General features: G+C 43.4%; 1 protein-coding gene across 5 annotated transcripts in view; it reads right to left on the minus strand.

Annotated features, from left to right (window-relative positions):
- Positions 1 to 19,740, minus strand: part of ripor2 (RHO family interacting cell polarization regulator 2) — an 87,377-nt gene that overhangs the window by 53,329 nt on the left and 14,308 nt on the right. The window contains exon 1 of one of the 5 annotated variants that reach the window (XM_033637394.2): positions 14,405 to 14,562. The exons of 3 other annotated variants lie outside the window; for them this stretch is intronic. In XM_033637394.2, coding sequence (XP_033493285.1) covers positions 14,405 to 14,495 — 91 coding nt within the window. In that variant the 5' untranslated portion in view covers positions 14,496 to 14,562. Of the gene's footprint in view, positions 1 to 8,641; positions 10,649 to 14,404; positions 14,563 to 19,740 lie in introns of those variants that run through there. One more of the 5 variants, XM_033637399.2, reaches the window with a different exon arrangement.

Below are 19,740 nucleotides of genomic sequence, written 5' to 3' on the forward strand. Positions count from 1 at the left end.
GCTCTGCAAGCACGGCCACTTGTGAAACATTAGACTGGAAATTAAACACATTATACATCGAAGTTGCGCACAGACATGAGCACAGCCGCTACTTAAAAATTCAAGCAATTAGCGTTGATTATTTCGCTCATGGAAGTAGGCGTAGTTCGACAGAGAGTCAGGATGTGAAAAGAGAAACGGCAAAAACAAACAGTGACAGTACACAGGGTCGGAAAAACAACGGCACAAACGAGGATGATTCAGACACTGATGGAGATATCAAGCAAGTCTGTACATCTGTGGACGATGCTACAGATACGCAGTAATACAGACACTGATATGCTGTAGTCCGTTGGCGCCCTTTAAAAAGCAGATCATGATGTGAACTCTTTCACCCGCCTGCTCAGCCACTCTGCACACACACAGCTGTTTACATACAGCACATACACCGGTAGCAAACATCTGGTCCTGCTGAGTTCTCCTGTATGGATTACAGCCATTCTTTAGTCTTGTTCTTTTATGGCCTGTCAGCTTTTTATCCGCAGTGTAAGATCGAGGCTGAGCAGAAAAGATGAATGTGAGAGAGGGGAGGACATGCAGAAAAGGTCAAGAGACACTCGAAAACACACACAGTGTTCCCAGTGAGCTGTAGACAAGTAGGTGTAAGTGCTTAGGTACGTGCAGCTGAGAGCCTAATAAAACACACAAAAAGATAAACTGCTCATCTGCAGGATATCTGGGGCTCAGATGATTCGTGTGCAACATAATCCAAGCGTTCAGTAGCCAAACAAATAATTTTGCGCTCCAAAAGTCTTTTATCTACAGGTGTATTCCCTGTATCTAATAATATGAAAGGTGGAGATGGATCTCCATTTTCCTTTCGGTTTAGAGGCCCTACAAATTCGAAATGGCATTTTTAATATACAACTTTGACCTTTTCTTTATAACACAGGTAAAGAAAGTCATAAAAAAATTCAATCTTCCAGTCTGATCTGACATTTAGGCTTCATTCACACCAAATAAGGTGTTGCGGCGATTAGCTGCAGAGGTGTGCAGCAATGTGGGAGTGTCACTTGTCTCCATTGTGTTCCTCCTGGGGCTAGCATTTAGCATTTAACATCTACTTTAATAACTAGGCCCATCAAAACAGACTGACTATACGTAAAACAAGACGTTACACTTTTGGTCACACAAGCTGCTAATATTTGCGAGCCATGCTGATTGTAGCACAAGTAGAAACACTAAACTAGAGTGCTTCTCAAAGTCAAGGATCCTTCTTTTTGCTGCAGGATGCTGCGCTTTTTTTGTTTGTTTGTTTGTTTGTTTGTTTTGTCAGCATCCCCTGCGGTCCCCATCGCTGCAGCCTAGATGCACTACTCACAGTCAAATGAATGGGACTAATGTTTCAATGCCAAATGCCCATCACAAGTTCACAGAACCAAAGGTCTCGTCAACCATTTCACATTGATTAATGTAACAGCTAAAAAACAGATAGTGGCAGGGAACAGCGCTTAACACCTGCATTTAAGAAGCTGAAACCTAAAAATGTTTTGCATTAAACAACTTAAAGGATTAGTCCATGGATTTAATATTGATCCTAACACTATTTTGGGAACTTCTGAGAGACAGATTAAAAAACAAAGGTCCAAATCGAAGCAGCGTTGGCAAGATATCCTGACGTTTAGTTTGGGTCCAGCTCCAAAAGCCCTAGATCCACAGTTTTCATAATGTAAGTTGATTTGTCATTGCACCCAACTGGCAGTCTCTGTTATCTGACCCACATGTAGTTCTGTGCCCAATTATTAACACTTAGGTTGACAAATTTTCTGGCATTTGATTTACACATGCAGCACGGACCATATCCACTCCAGTCCAACAGTGACATTTTTGGGTTACGATGGTCCCCAAAACATTAACATCACAGTGGACAGCTGCGACCTTTAGGGACATACTTTGTTGCAGCGGGAGAAGTGCAGTTCAAAGAGAGAATGTCATCCTGGCAACGACTGGTCTGACGATGAAGGAGCGGTGTCATTCCCCCTCCCTTTCCTCCTCCTCAATTCATCTGTCATCACACAGCTGTGTGTCACGGCCACTCCAAGGCAGCTGGGTAATGGGAACACCCACTTCCCTGTGCCTCTGAAAACTCAACTTTGTGGCAGAAGAAACCAGTCTGACAGGTGCAAAAAGTTGCAAAGGTGTCGCAGACTAAATGTGATCACAGCCCTGACATTCAGTGCTTTGTATTCTGTGTGAGATAAAGAGTGAAAAACAAAATGTGCACAAACAGAGAGGAGGAGGAACAGCGAGAGGCAACAGAGATAACAACCAAACAAGCAGCGGCAGAGGAGACAGGAGGCTGGGATGAAAAATGCAGCACTGATTGTTGCTGAAAGATCCATCACGATGTTGACAGCACATGTACGGCGTATTACAAGTGACTATGAGGAAAACTGTCAGGACTGCTCATGCTGGATGTGTCACACGGCAAAGTTGTATCTGCGTGTTGCTCTCATGCTGGCAAACAAAGAAATAGACATAAAAACAACACGACACACAGACGTCAACCAATAGTGTCTCTTCCAGCTGCTGGACGCTGCAGAGGGAGCACACCAAATACCAAAACAGACAGATTATCAGCTTAAGACCCTAAAACGCTTACGGCAATCATAACGCGGCCACAGCTCCCAGCTGCCCCGTCCAGAGGTGTGTGTGTGTCTGTGTGTGTGTGCCAGTGTGTCAAATATCATGTATCACACATGACGTCTAGTGTAAAGCATGTGCCATGTAGCGCATATGTGTCCCCTCATAGCATGGTCGCACAGTTGGAGGAGAGGATTAATGGGGAACACCTCCCCACACACACACACACACACACACGAAGAACGCTGATCTGCTCAGAGACAACAGGGGAGGGGGGTGAGGACGGGTTCAAACCCCTTTCCATAAATTCTCCGTCTGTATCCAGGAGAGTAGAGGAAGGAGGGGTGGACAGATGGGAAGGGACTGTAAGAATCAGAGGAGGGTGGAGGAAGGGAGGGAGGGAGGGAGGGAAAGTGATGGAAAAAATAAATTAATAAAAGATGGAAAACCCAAGGATGGACCAGCAACCGCTCACATTGACATACGCCTCACACACACACACACTCTGAGCTGAGCACTCATTAGTCCATTAGCAGCACATAATTGTTCCGGTTATCATTTTTCATACATCACTGCCTCTCACTCACGCGGTCAAAAAGCCCACACTAACACATGTACACACTTAGCACAAACATGCATTTGTAAGCAGCACCGCTTCCGACACCGACCAAAATAAGCTCTGCTGTCTCTCAGGACGGCTCAGTAACTATTCTATAGGCTACTGCAACTTTGCTCGCTGATACACAGCTGAGAGCACTGGTTGTATAAGAAGCAGAGGGCCTGTGAGGACAGCTGAGCGAGATTTATTTTTCTATTCTTTCATTTCATCTCACACCTAAAAAAAACAAGGTAAGATCCCGCAGCCACACTGGCAGCTCTGTGGGGCTGAGGCTTGGAGCTGAAAGCTAAGGTCAGCATTTGGGCTGGGTATTGTTTAAAAAAATAACGCTACCAGTAAAAAAACCCAGCACACTTAAAGTGATACCGCTTCCAATACAATACCAGATACCCTTCATGTGAATGGAAGCAATCAGGTGTGTACTGTAGCCACACTTTTGACTGTTTTGGTGGCATCTCTCAGAAAAACACATATGTAGCTCATATTTGTACAATGCAGTCAGCCGTCATTTTACAAGTTTGTGTTTGTGGTCGCACGCCTTCTGCTACGTAGGCAACATGGCGACCACTGAGGGTGAGAAGTGTCCGATGTTCCACACTCAAACTTTTCGACCGTTTTGAGTTCACCGTCTGGGTACTCAAGGTACACTGCATTTCGTCATACTTCTCAGTGTGACACAGCTAGGCTATGCACTTAAATCAGCAAGTATGCTGTAAATATAGACGTATCTGATTTGGGACACCGCAAAAGTACAGCTGAGGCTGATGGGAATGACGTTAGTTTTGCAGGTTTTGGCGCTTGATGAACAGTCACAGGGGGTCACCAAAGACACCAGTTCTTTCTCTGGGGACGGTGAATGTCTGCACAAAATGTTATGTCCATCCAATAGTTATTTAAGTCTGGACCAACATTCCCATGTCACCAGCATGGCTAAAAAAAATTCTTCTCCTCTCTAGCTTTAATTTCTTAAAGTCCTCTCTTTTCTCTACATCCTCCGTTCCCGTCTCACCCCCCCTCCCCAGCGATACCGCCTCCCACCTCCACTCCTCATTCCTCCACTGTCCCAGTCAACCCTCCACTCCCTGCCTCTGCCCCTCCCTCCACATACCACTTAACCTCAGCGCAACAATCACAACCCACCGATGTGACACCAAAAATTCCCCAACACACATAAAATACCTCCCACCCTCGAGAAGGAAACTGTGATTACAGAGTAGGACTTGTCAGGACAGGCGAGGAAGGCCAGACCCCCATCTTGAGACCAGATAACCTCTGACTCAGAGCAGACGGGACGGCCTCTTTATCAGACTCTGGTGTCACTGAACCACAATCTAAATGGAGGTTTGTCACTGTTAAGTCTGCATGTGATGAATCACTTCGCCCAAACAGACTTGCTCCAAACAAAGAGGTGTGAAAAGTTGAGAACTAAGTCAGTTTCTAAAATAATACCATTTTTTTGCGCACTGTGACAGACATATCAAAACAACTGTCTTCTATATCTGTGAACAGAATGACCCAATTCCCCCAAAGGAACATTAAAGTTACATCAGAGAACCAGAACAAAATCAACTTCTTGCTGGTTATATCAAAGCAGCTTCCCAGACGCAGACTGGGGGTCAAGTTAAATTTGGAAGTCTGGATCATGGAAACTCAGCAGGAGATTTGACTTCATTATTTAGGTAACTTTTATCATTTAACTCTCACAGTGCATCCAGAGCATTGAAAAATCTCCAAGTGAAATAATTTCTCTGTCCTAACGGAGCACTTTAACTTTCTGCAGCCTACACGCCTTATTAAATAACTATCAGCTGTGAAAACTTTAAGGAGGCACTCCTCCTGTAAGAATTCAAGGTCTGTGTTTTCCCCCAAAAAACCACACATATGCTCATAGATGGAAAGACATATTTATGTGCGTGCAACATGTTCTGCACAAAGCCACCCACACACCCACACACACACATACACACACACACACAGAGGGAAGCAATATTCCCAAGAAGTGCAAGTGGGTGTTCCTGAGGAAAGGAAAAGGTCAAGTGTGCTGCGTGTGAGACGTCAATAGACTTTAAAGCACTGAAGTTGTCAGCATGGCCGCTGGCACAATGCACCTACGGGTTATATTTCCGCTCCTTCTTTTAGTTTATATGGCCTTGATAATCTGCTTCTGTGGAATTAGTTGTGTGAGGCGGCTAATGAGGTTACTCTAGAGCGGTGGCGCTATAAAGGAAAGGTGAGAGGATCATCTGGAAACCATGATTGTATCAAATGTCAAATCAATCCATCAGTGCTACCCAAGTTTAATGAAGACAGCCTACTTGGATCTTCATCAGGTCAGGAAAAAATCCAAGTAGGATCAAAATGGAGTGGCATGGAGTAAGTGTGCAGCCAGGCATTACTTTTTTTACCCGATGTGAGCTGTCTATACGTATGTGATGCGGGTTTAATTATTCTCCCTCAAATCAATCCGTCCTGCAGGTGTTGACATATTACTGAATGACTGAAAACTCTGACTTGCTGGTGGTGCAAGAGACAAATTCAGAGGATCGCCAAAGTAGAAGTTCATCCTCTTGTAAACATGGATATCTGCGCAAAATTTCATGGCAATCAATCCAAAACTTCTTGAGATATTTCATTCTGGACCAAAGTGGTGGACCGATGCTACGAGGATAGCTAAAAAGTTTATGAAATATGTTCCCTTCAAACTCTCTAAACTATGAGTCTTAACAAGACAGTAGCCGAGGGATGGGAATCAAGAACGTGTTGCAAACTATCCAATTCATCAAAATTGTATGCCTCCAAGCTTATCAATTCCTTTTATCAATGCTGGCATGTTTTTCTGACAGTTGAGCATCGCAAAACAATGATGTCAAACTCATTCATCTACACTGCTGGAAACATGCAACGAAAAGAAGTCATGACAGAGAGGCAGAAACTGTCCAAAGTACAGCAAGTAAGGTGGAAACAGCTGCAATATGCCACGCAACATGGGCTTAAATCCCAGGAATGCCATGTATTTGACACTCTATGCATGACCACTGCTTCCCAACCGAGCAGCTCGTCACTTACAGAAGGCTAATATAATAACATTAGCGCCATGCCACGAGTTTTTCTTTGACTAAAAGAACCTACATGAAAGCAGATGCTGAGCTGTGTTTAGATTCTCTCATGTCATCTACACTGTGTTCAGACTCAGAGGTTATAAAACTGATGTGCTGACACTGAAACCTGTGCAGGCCTTCACTGAAAACTGATCAGGAATCAATGAGGGAATTGATAAAGACTCGGACCGATAAGAAGAATCGATAATGGCACTCGTTACAATAAAATCTTACCACTTTCCATCCCTATAAGACAGTTTCTGGCCTCAAATTTAATTATAATTGATCACGTTAACTAAATCATACAATATCACCAGGGAAAAGTTTCTGTTTAATTCAAGGTTTAGTCAAATGGCCAACTAAATAATAAGGTCGAGGTCAACATTGTTGCTGTAAATTAAAAACTAAGTGACTGCAATGCCTGTATTGATGATCACCTGCTGGGTGATTTTGCAGCCAGTTTTGACTCCAGTTGGTGGAAATCAGGCTCCAGCATCAAAAATGTGAAGACATCTGAAGACGTCCTCTTGGACTTTTTTTTTTTTTAATGTTTTCTGGCATTTTATTGACAATGAATTAAGAAAACAGTTTGATCAGTAATGAAAATAATCTAAGTTACTCGTCAGGTGATGCTGAGATTCCCTAAAATCACATTCAGTTCACGTCAACATTTGCAGTGTTTTGTTTTAGCAGATTGAGGGAAACACCCAACAAAACAACTAAGCGTCTGAATTTCCTCCAAACCACACAGTCATAATTCCTTTAATGAGGCTTCGAAGAGAAAGAGGAGGAAATGAGTGCATATGTGTGTGTGTGCTTGTCCCTGCATGAGTGAGACAGAGAAAGTGAAAGATGGAGAGAGAGTGAAAAGAAGGAGGGAGAGGAAAAAAGGCAGAGACTGAGGGAGCAGATGCAGGGAATGAAAAGCCGGCTGGGCTAAAGTAGAGAGAAGGTGAGGGGAGTCTGGGAACAGACGCTGGTCTTGCATCCCTGCAGCCCGCCTCGGCTTGGCACAAACATGCTACCCCCTCGTCTCCAGCCCCCTTCAAACAGCTTAGCCATGGCCCAAACAGGCTGGCAGGGAAGCAAAGCACTTCCACTTAACCATATCAAAGTCAGCCTGGCGCTGCACTGAAAGAGCATTTAGCCCTGAAGAAAAATGTCTTTTTTCCCCCTCACAAACAGCATGAGCAGCCGCGGGGAGAAGCCTCGCTGCAAGCTGCATTTGGGCTGAAAATTTTCTGCTGTTTTGTTTTTTAATTCCGAGTGCACTGGAACCGGCTGAGAACTGAGGACTTGTGAGAGCCTGACAAATTGTTGCTTTTGATCAACTTGGAGGGCCTGAGGAGATAACGTCAGCTCAGCTGGCAGGCTTTTAAAAAAGGAGGGGATTTTAAAATATCAAGGAATTCACACTTGTCTCTTGGTAGGTAGGGTGTTTTTAAAGCCCAGGCAGCAGGAGGAAAAAAGTGATTTGCAGACCATCTGGCAGGTAGAAAGCTTCTAACAACTGGAGATGTGTCCTGCATGCAGTCAAGGCTGCTCACTTTGCAATCACACAGTTTTTTTCTGCTGCTGCTGCTGCTGCTGCTGCTCTGGTTCAGCTGACAGATCCACTGTGGGTGGTATCAGCGTACAAAACATGACAAAGGACTGATGCCCTCTGACCTCCGGCCTCAACAAACCTGGAGGAGCATTTTTAAAATCACTGACCTGGTTTTCTCTCTGCACAAGTGTGTGTTTGCACTCTTCAGGAAAGTACACACCCACATGCGCAGATACACACACTGACAACAAGATTTACCCCAATTTAAACTCTTCACGTGCCTCCAGGAAACACAAAGCGACCTCAAGGGCAGAGATTACTCACAACACATCATCTGTCAAAATGAGTGACTCACTAAAGACATATTTAAAGGGCTGTGGATGCTCCAAATCTCTGCTCATCACAGTTTTGCTCTTTTGGAGTTAAATTTCTTCATTTATATTCGCAAATTGAAGTATTAACACAACTATATTTCCAAAAACGCATCCACCAAAACGACATAAATTAATGCTACAGGGAGATCCTGTGCACAGTCCAGAGATTTATGTCAAGAAAACTCGATTTATAAATGAAAATATCGGTAATCTATGTGGGATTATTCTCCAATGAGCTGCATCTCATCGCTGTGATCCACTAACCTACTGCCCCGGAGAACAAGCTTCCCCCCTCGGTGGGGAGAAAGGAGCTGTTTTCTGAATGAACAATCGACCGTCTTAAGCCTGAATGAAGTTTCACCGGACGATGCTTTAAACTCACCTCTGCAAAACTTCACGAGTGGCTCCTCAGTGGCGTCTCTGCGCGTCTACCTGCGCCTCTCCATCCATGCGTAAATAAAAAGAAAAAGTGCGCTTTCAACGCAGATGCTGTGCTGCAGCTCGGGATGTAGATTAAAAGAAAGAATCTCCGGCAGGAAGGAACCAGCCGCCCGAATGAGCGATGGATGGTCTGCGTTTGTTCCCCCAGATGAGACTCGACGCAGCGACCGTCCAGAGCAAACACTGAGCCCCCTCACACACATTCCAGTTTGTGTTTGCTGCGCCCCTCCTGAACAACGGAGAGCCAATCAGAGGCGGAGGATGTCACGGGGAGGGCGGGGCCAGACTGTTTTGTGCCCCAACGCTCCCTTGTGTGCGTGTGATGGGGTTGCACGCGCGTGTGGGTATAGGTGCGCGCGCCCTGGAAGCATGAATCAAGCTGGGAGTATGGTCTGTCTGTTTCTCTTTGTCTGTCTGTCTGCCTCTTAAAATCAAGTCAGAGGAGCTGTATTGGTGTGAATTTTGGCACAGCAACACTGCAAAAGATAGATTACATTATTACAGATAAACAAAGTATGAAAACAGAAGAGAATTAAGAGCTTATCTCTTTCTCTCTTCCTTTGTCTTTGAAAAGCATCGGTTGAGGTTCAGGAGGTCACAACCCCACACCAACCAGTTTGGTAGTGTTATTCAACTGCAAGAGAATTTCACTGGTCTCTGGGTTCACGATCAAGCCTCTGTGTCTGCTGTGTGCACGGTATCTAATGGTAACCAGGGGGCCACAAGGTACAGAATTCACACAGGGCCGGGAGGTGAGCGATGGTTAACAGGGGCTCGGCATCAAATTCTTTGCTCCTGGGTTAATCCGGCAATTTTGAATATTCCTACTTTTTCCTTTCATACATAATTTTATTGTTGTTTTAACTTTAAGTCATAGGCTATGATAATTAGTTGGATAAAGATATGTTTGTGCTGTCACTGTGTTGTGTGCACAGCTAATACAGAACTTAAAGGGACGGCTCACCCCAAAATCAAAAATTCATATTTTTCCTCTTACCTGTAGTGCTGTTTATCAACCTTGGTTGTTTTTGGTGTGAGTTGCTGAGTGTTGGAGATATCGGCCGTAGAGATGTCTGCCTTCTCTTGAATATAATGGAACTAGATGGCACTCAGCTTGTGGTGCTTAAAGTGGCAAAAAAAAAAAAAAAAACCAGTCGAAAAACTCAACAGTAATGTCTCTTTCCAGAAATCATGACTCAGTATAATCCACAGACCCTGTTGTGAGCAGTTTCATGTAGGAGCTGTTCTCCTTGTATCAAACTACACTCACCAGCTGCACTGAAGGAAGTGTGCAAGAGGCTCATAACAGCGCGAGATGCAAACATTAATGGCATCCTCCATCTGAGCTGTAACTTCACCTAGCTCAGAGGTGTGAGGTGAGCTAGCAGTTGATGCAGTGGTGGAGGAAGTATTCAGATCCTTTACTTGAGTAAAAGTACCACATTATAAAAATACTCTGATACTAATAAAAGTTGTGCATTGAAAATATACTAAAGTAAAAGTGCAATCAGATAAATGTATTCGAGTTACACAGCTATCAAAATAGTTGCTAACTAATTTTAGAATTAATCGACTAATTATTTCAGCTGCACTTTGGGTGCAAAAATCTAAATTTATCAAATATTGTTGTGGAGTAAAAAGTACAATATTCCCATATGAAGTGTAGTGGAGTAGAAATAGGAAGTGACATGAGATCAGAATACTCAAGTAAAGTAAAAGTAGCTTAAATTTGTACTTAGGCACAGTACTTGAGTAAATGAACTTAGTTAATTTCCACCAATCAGTAGATGCTTCTGTGGGTGATACAGGTGGTGGGTGTAGTTCAGTAGACAGAAAATGTCCTACATGAAACTGCTCACAACAAGGTCTGTGGATTATCTTGAGTAACCAGGTCATGATTTCTGTAAAGAGACACTGCTGTTGAGTTTTAAAAAAAAAAAAAAAAAATCTTGTCGCTTAGTGCCATCTACTTCCATTATATTGGAGAGAAGGCAGACATCTCTACAGCCAAAATCTCAAACACTCTGCATCTCACACCAAAACAATCTAGGCTGATAACAAGCGCTACAGGTAAGAGGAAAAATGTGTGTTTCGCATTTTGGGGTGAACTGTCCCTTTAAGGGCCCTAGGGACCTTTAAAACTGTGTAATGTGTAACTAATTGACGATTACAGTGTAAACTGCACTTCAGGGACCTAAAAAAATCCCCAAATCCCCACATTTTGAGTCAGAAATATGACTGATATGACCTCTCTGCAACGCTGCATACAAAAACAGTACATTGTCATCTGTGTTGTATTGCTGAAGGCATTAGCTGGTCCTTAACTTTCTCTCTTTGCACACCAGTCCGGCCTGCAGGCGAATCCATGCCTGAGCACCAGATTTAACCAGCTGTCACCTTATGAACTGTCTCAAACATTTCTCTTTGCCCCTGCACTCTGGACAGCAGCAGCACCATTTTTGGGAGAGAAAGCTGATACTTTTGCAGCTTTGTGAGTTTAAATTTAGACCTTTCATGTTCTCTTGGACGTTAAACCCAGCTTCTGCAGAGGATCAGTCCAACCCGCCTCATTCTGCAGCGTTTAACCAGCGCTGAAGAAGTTTTATTTGTCCTCGTAAATGTATTGACAGATTGTGAAAATGATGGTGTGATTATCTGTGATTACACAGCTTAACAACACGGGCTTTTTAAAATTACCTTTCCAATCCGTTCGCCTCAAGTGGATTTAGAGCGATTGCTTTCTCCTCAACAAAATGAATGACATGGAAGGAAACCATATAAAACACAAACAGCTCCATCTTTAGGAGCTACAAGCAGCATGAAACACGCAGGTGCTGCTGTTTGACGGATGAGGGAAAACATATTTCTGTGGGACAACTTGGTTTCATGTAGAGCGGCTCGTCTTGAGGTGCTCCTGCCAGCATAATTGCCCTCCATAAGTGGATATGCTGTTCCGCTGAGTCCATACAAATCCAATTCAGCTCGCCTTTCCAAGAAGCAAAGGGAGCATAAAATGGCTTGTCCCTTTTAATCCATCAGTTTGGTATTAGTAGAGGAAGGGATTTCATAATGACTCGTTCATATGATTCATCTTACAGGGAAGGTTCGGGGATTTTTCACCTCTAGTCTTTCTTCTTAGCGTGAGTACGGATTTGGCGAGAAATTGAAGTTTGTGGTTTCAATTTAAGGGAAATCATCTTAGTTGTAAAACAAACAGCGATGAGAAAGCTTTCCTCAGAGGATTGTTGGTTGGGAATTGATGGGAAAAGACAGCAAAGAAAACAAAAGCTATGTAAACTGGCAGAAATTGCTTTAAAGGGATAGTGCACCCAAAAATGAAAATTCAGCCACTCTTTAGAGTCCTCACATCACTTGCGGAGATCCCAGGGGAGAGTGGGTAGCAACACAACTCCACCTAATGGAGGCTTACAGCGCCCCAGATTCAAACGTCATTGTGCAAGGCCAAGAATGTGTACAGATTAAACAAACAAGACATTAAGTGTTAAGAAGTTAGCTTTAGAGGTGCTGGGAGGTGGACAGATCCAGAATAGCCGTTTCCCCTTGTTTCCAGTCTTAATGCTAAGCTAAGCTAATCAGCTGCTGGCTGTAGCCTTATATATAACAGAAAGACGTGAAAAGTGATATCAACCTGTATCTTCTTAAGGGCGTAAACATGCCAGATTTTTTGCACCCTCAAATCCACTGTTTTCGATGTAGACGTGCGACAGGCGGGCTCAAAAGCCAGAGCGACGTCGTCACAGCATGCAAGCATTCCCAAACACCTATTTTTCAGGGCATGATAGCCGTGCTCTGAGATTAAAAGAGTTCAACTTTTGGAAGGCAGCAGCGCGCACCATGTCATGTGGCAAGGAACGACCAATTACAGCCAGCAGATATCTTTCTCTTCTTCTGTTAATATCAGTCTGTAGTAAATATGGAGGAAAGGTTGATGATTTTAGTGCAGGGCTACCCTGAGTTTTACATCTGCTCCATTACGATGTTTTAGGCCTAACACACACTACAAAACAATGACTGGACGTAGATCAGCTCTGCACTCAGGACTTCTGGTAAGTAGGCTATGATACAGTGCTTGTTATGGTCGCTTAGCAACCTCAGTCGCAACCTCCACACTCTTGAAAGTTGGCACAGAGTAGGCACAAGAGTAACACCCAGGGCCGACCTCATGTTTTCCAGGCGGTTAAAGATGAACAATGTGTACAGGCCCTTATCTTAGCTCTCTGTAAGACAGCTAGTAAACATATTTCCCAAAACATCTATTAAAGGTCCAGACTGTAGGATTTAGTGGCATCTAGCTGTGAGGTTGCAGAACTGAAATTTCTTCCATGTGCGAAGCATGTAAGAGAACTATGGCGGCTGATGCAAAAACCTGAATGTCGCTATCTGGAGCCAGTGCATGATTTCTCCATCCTGTGCTTGAGTAGAACAACACAGTGGACTTCAGCACAGAGGACCCACTCTGTATGTAGATATGAACAGCTCAAGTAGCAGCAGCAGCACTTCCACATCCTCTGCTGTCAGTGAGTTTCCCATCTCACCGCCAAATTTATTCAGTCACACACCTCAACCGAAATGACCTCATATCAGTCCTTTCCTGTCCCAGTTTCTTTCTTCAACTGTGACTCTGATTGGTCCACTGTTAAATGGTCTCTGGGGAGTCAAACTTTCTGAAAAATGTAAAAGTAAAACCATTGAGCTGGCATCCTACTTTCCTCTGTACATGTTATTATGAAATGCTGGGTAGAACACATTCAGGGAACTCTGTAGGGGTTCCAAAAGCCTTTAGCTAGCATTAACACACACACACACACACACACACACACACACACACACACACACATGCGCACACACCCAGACACACCCCTTTCTCTTCCTCCTAGACTCTCAGCTGCTGAACAGCTCAGCCTGTAATTATAGCTGTCATCAACAGCCCCTGACTAGCAGCTATATTTACAGAAGAACCAGCGTGCACAAACACATTCTCCACACACACACTCACACGCACACAAAGAGAAGACCAAACACATTTACACCTGCAACCACACGTGCACACAAATACATAACCAGCTATTTATAGCAGTTGCCAATCAATATCACAGCAACAGGTAATTTAGCATCGAGCTAATCTGCAGCACCAGCTCTAATCCTCTCAAGAATTTTCTCAGGAAGCAGAAATTTCACTCAGGCTCACACAAAGTTTTACAAACAAAGTAACACTGTATTTTCATTAACTCAAGATCATAGCCTTAATATCAGCAACTTTGACTGTCCAGCTTTCTCCCCTGTTTATAGGCCGGAGATATGCTTACAAAAATCACACTGAAAGATAGAGAAAATGACTTTATCGTCTTGTAGAGTAAATATCTTATTGTAATATAACAACAACATGTTTTGCAAAGTCTATATTCTTATTGTTACAGATAATTTTCCCTAAAATGCTGTGGATAAAATGATTCATACTTACCTTAAAATGTGCTTTTTTTTAAAAAAGTTGAAATACACTTATTTTGGTCGAATTGTTCACTTTGTGTCTATTTATGACCCTCAGTAACACCCACTATGATCTGTTTAAAGCTCTCTCACTATATTAATCATAACTGTATCACTGGATACAAAAACTGTATGTACCCAGGTATGCATGCCCATTCATACATAGAAGGTATGAATGAAACCAACCCCCACTGACCTCGCAGCAGAGATGTTCCTTGACTTCCGCACCAGCCACAACTGCTGTTGGTCACCACCATCGATCTCCTGCTCCGCATGTAGCGCCGCATCGAAACAACCTTCTGTCCTTTGCTCTACCACCAACTGCTCTCTGCTTCATTCAGTTAAAAATACATGTCCATAATCTTTATCCTACTCGTTTTCTTTGCCTTTTTTCTCTAAACATTTCCTTCGTGTCTGCCCGACAACGTCTGACTGCTAAACCAGGATGAGTCAGGAAGGCCACATGACTGGAGGGCAGAGAGGTCAAGGCAAAGGGATGTACAGGCACAGCTGACGATGTGTGTGTCAGAGTGAGAGTGTGTGGCACTAAAAATGTCAGAGGAAAATGCTGCCTCGTCTGCGGTTACTTGCCCTGTTGAGGTTGACTCATTGTTGGACTTCCCTCGTTGTAAATGCTGAACTTGAATCTTGATAGAATTCTGACATCATCAACTCGACTTTGGCGTCTATTTACATAAAGAAACACACAGTATACTGTATGTGTGTGTGTGCAGATCTGAATACACAGCTGTGCCTACTGTATTAGTTTCTAAATTAAAAGCTACTATATGACTGTACAAAGTTACACACCATACTGTCTGTACGCTGCCGTGTGGCACAGCTCCATGATGTGGCTCCTTTGGTCTGTAATTACAGGTTGCTCGTTGCAGGTAAAGCCTCTGCCCTGAGGGGCTTGAGACACGTCATAGGTCTGCAGACTGCAGGTGTGTGCCAACAATATCATCTCACCAGCCGCTATGTACAGTGACCTCACAAAGCAAAGACATGTGTGTGACTTTTTCAGTTCTTTCCTTCCTAACAGTTTTTTAAGTTAGTTTCTGACTAGTTATATATTTTAAAGCTAAACGAATTATTATGTTTTTATACCAACACTGGATCAAATTACTATATGTGAAAGGGGTCGCTCATAGTGACAAACCCACAGAGAATTATTAGGCTACTTAGTGGTCCCCCTCAGCTGTGTGAATGATTTTGGGGGATACAGTGGCAGAAATGGAAAAATAATTTCATTAGTTTATAATCACCTGAAAACAAGAATCATTAGAATGAGCCATTTATATCTACATACAGAGTGGGCCCACTTCAACAGAGTCCACCATGTTGTTTCTACAGTAGCCCTGAACGGACAGATAGAACACTTGCTCTAAATAGGGCCATTTGCTTTTTTCATGTCAGCCACAGTAGCTCTCCTACATGCTTGGCACACGGGAAAATTGTCAGTTTTGCAACCTCACCACTAGATGCCACCAAATCCTACACACTAGACCTTAAACTGATTATTTTGGTTATCAGGCGTGCAAGCTCTACTTTGATCAGCTCTGTTTTCAGCAGGCAGCCATATTTAGCAATAAAAGTTAAACGTGTAGCAGCTAAAGAGACTGATATTTTCCTTTGGAGTTGGTGGGGACCAAATCAGAGCTAAAAAGGAGACTGAATATTGGATTTTTATTCATCAAATGGTGGTGATGCATAAACAAGTAAGTCAGCCATTAACAAGTCCAAATGGGATTTCTTTCTTCTTCTTTCATTCATTCATTTTCCATAACCGCTTATCCTGTTGAGGGTCGCGGGGGGCTATCTCAGCTGACATTGGGCGAGAGGTGGGGTACACCCCGGACGGGTGCCAGATGATCATAGGGCTGACACATAGAGACAGACAACCATTCACACTCACATTCACACCTACGGACAATTTCGAGTTACCAATTAACCTGCATGTCTTTGGACTGTGGGAGGAAGCCAGAGTACCTGGAGAAAACCCACGCTGACACGGGGAGAACATGCAAACTCTGCACAGCCACAGTGTTAACCACTTCTTCATCCTCCAAGTGGTAAAAAAAAACTTTGCTCACTTTACATATAAGTAGATGAACTTCTGTTAATAATGATTTGGCATCACTGTATCTCCTAAAACTGAAATAAAGAGCAGAACTTGTCATAAACAGCCTGGTCTCAATCCCAGGGTGTCAAAAAAATGCTGCTTGGACAGTGGCCCCCGGCATCAGATACGAACACAATGCACCCTTTAGTGTCTGTATAAGAAGCTAAGGGCTGTCAACCAACTCCAATATAAACCCATCTGTGTCATTATTAGACGTTCAGAACAACAGACTTGGTATAAAGAGCGATGTATTCCTTGCAGGTAGAAGGGGAGGTGGATGGGCTCAACAAGCACAGGACTTTGATCCAGTGGACTGGTGTTCATGTCCTGTGTGAAACTAAAAGTCAATGTGGAGTTATTTTGTCATGTGGGTTTACTGACAGCCTGATGTCAACCACGATCTTTTCCTAACCCTTACCTCATAGTTGGTGCCTAAGTCTAACTCAGGGCTTCTGCCCGAGCGTCAAAATATGAATAGTGGGATGAAATCATATTAGTATAAGCATCAAGTTTTACACGGGCAACCATCAGTTATGAGGTTTCATAATTTACAAAAGAAACTGTGATACACTTGTGAGCAGCTGCTCAACAAGGGCAAAACTTGATCTCCAAATTTTCACTAGGTTACCCCTCTGTGAAGAGTCATGGGTGGTCCGTTACATTCATGTTTTCAACAGGATTACCTCATTGTGAGACAGGTTCCAAACCACTGAATGTAAACGCTGCACGCCCAGTGCTGGCCGCAGCACAGATTGTCATGGTAACCACATGGGAACTGAAAAAGGAAAGGTTAGCAGTACAGTGAAACTGCCATCTTAGATATAAGCCACATGCAAACATCTGTGACCAAAAAACTGCGACAAGTGTATACTTAGGCTTAGACAAAGAAAGAAAGATTTCTCCTCTTACATCATCCGTCTTACTGAATGTTGCACCATTAAAAATTTACCTTAGGTCTCAAAATGCAAAGAATGTTTTTGTCTCCTTTAGCCGCCCCTTTAATTCTTTCTCTCCTCTCTCAGTAAAAAACAGAAAATAATAATAGTTTGAGTGTTTTGGCAAAAGTAGGTCAGTGAAGCCAACTGTCAGAAGCAGGAAGAGGGAGATGCAGAGCCTTAATATTCCAGCTATAGTAGGTCCCCTCAGGTCAGAGCTATTCCCAACACAGAGCAGACACTGATGCACAAAATACAGTACTGTCACGTTCTTCAGTGTGTTGTATTGCTGTGGACAGAGATGACATCTGTGGCCAGACAGTGGAGGTGTATGTGTGGGTGGACAGTCAGTGTGTGTATGTTGAGGACAGAAGACAATGCTTGTGTGTGTGCGAGGTTATGGAGGAGTGGGTCAGTGCATGTATGTGTGTACGTGTGCGTGTGTGTTTTATAGTAGGGCAAGTAGATCAAGTCAGTTTTAGATCATTCTCCAACCTCCAGCAGTGACCTCTTTGGCTCTAACGTCCCCCCCCCCCCCCCCCCCCCCCCCCCCGTCCTATATGTCCACTGCAGCACAGATATGCACTTCCACTGAATCATATTATCGCCCACACAATTTGACAAAAAAGTTGACAGGCAGCAGTGAACACTGATCGAATTATGTTCTGGTCAGACGCTCCAGGACCAAAACCACTGCTCTGCTGCAGGGAGAGTGTATTAAGTTAGCTATAATCATGGCATGCATTGGAACTGTACTACAATTACACAATTATTTGAACTACTCCAGACCGAATCACTGTGACATCAAAGCGTATTTTAGCCTCGTAAAAAGACTTAAAAAAAAAAAAAATCTGCATCAGTTTTAGTGTACACTGTATTTTGAATATGTACAGTGCTTTACCTCACATACTAACCAATCGAAGCTGCGGTAAACCAGCAACTCCAGTGATCTTTGAAGTCAAATTACTGTTTTTGTCAATGGAGTCTGGTGGCTTTGAGATAACAGCTTCAGTTCTGCATCAGAAATCCCTGTCTGATCATCAGTTAAGCTGTGAAAATAGTCTATATATATATAGCATACACTTAAACCAATACTGAGTTTTATAGATGGGTCTTTTATAGGTGGCTAAAAGCTAACACGTTGAGGCAACATCCGCTCAGTGTCGTTTCATTTCATGTACGTGATGCTGAGGTTTTTCACTTGGAATTTATTGGGACGATCCCTGTGATTCGGTCTACCATATACTGCTTGGTGACCAACCTCTTATTTGAAATACTTTTACATTACAGGGAACTTGAAATTTTCATTTGACAGTTAAGATTAGTGTTAAACCAATTCACTGGCTAACATTAACAGACATACCAAACTGACTTCAAAGAACTAACAGCAATGAAAGCCTACTGTTGCATCGCCTCATGTTGCCTTTGTCTTTGCCAAAGAGTTGCACACATAAACATACTGCAAAGGCTACAGCCAATGGCCAACCAGCACGTATGTTGTGCCCCTACGTGAGAGGAAATAACTCTCCACACCAGCAGATGGCAGTACTCTATATTCACCATTAAAAAAGGGAAACCAGAAGACTGTCTTGAAGCTAGTTAGCACATTATAACACAATCCAATGCTGAAAGAACAAAGCATATTGACCGTGTGCCAGGGAACAATAACACATCACGAAATGTTTCTGCTTCTCAATGGCTAAAGAAAAATAATCTTACCTAACATAACAACTTGTTTCGGTCTCACTCCCTTTTGACTTTAGCTGTTTGTTTACTTTCCTCACTTCCTGTTTCTCTTCTGGAGCTCTGAGCTGAACCGCCAATCAGAGTGATTCCATTCACCAATGGGATCTGCCGTCGTCAATTAAACATGCTGAATCGGCTGAAAAAAGCAGATGATGGGGGCTGAGGAGGGGCAACCGTGGGGGACACACTGCATCGACAAGGGTGACATTGACCGACGGCCAGCCGTGGGCTTGATGTGTCAGGGCCTTAACCGACATTTAACTGACATCTAACTGACACATTTGATCATTTCATTAAGTCGTACGATGGCATGCTCATGCTAAAGAAACTGAAAGTCAGAGGTTTGTACGTTACAGCCACACAATCACATCTGTATTAATGTAATGGAGCCATATTATAATTAAATCACAACTCTGAGCTTTGAGATGTCATCATATTATCATGCTGGTGACATGAAATCTATCTCACTGCTACAGTACAAGCTTTCAACTCTTACCCAGAGGGTGAAACAGGGGATGCACCCACCCCCACTGCACACACACACACACTCACAAGACATTAGCATGATACACAGAGCTCATGGAGAAGGCTGTAAGACTAGAAGCCAGGTCAGATTTCACACATCCATTTCTCTCTCAGTCTGTTGTCTGTACTTGTCTTGCGAGGCAAACCCCAGGAAACTGATCCTCCTCTGAGCCCACACGGTGCCCACCAGAGCTCAGGATCACA

The sequence above is a fragment of the Epinephelus lanceolatus genome, chromosome 16 (assembly GCF_041903045.1).
Source record: "Epinephelus lanceolatus isolate andai-2023 chromosome 16, ASM4190304v1, whole genome shotgun sequence".
NCBI classification, from domain to species: domain Eukaryota; kingdom Metazoa; phylum Chordata; class Actinopteri; order Perciformes; family Serranidae; genus Epinephelus; species Epinephelus lanceolatus.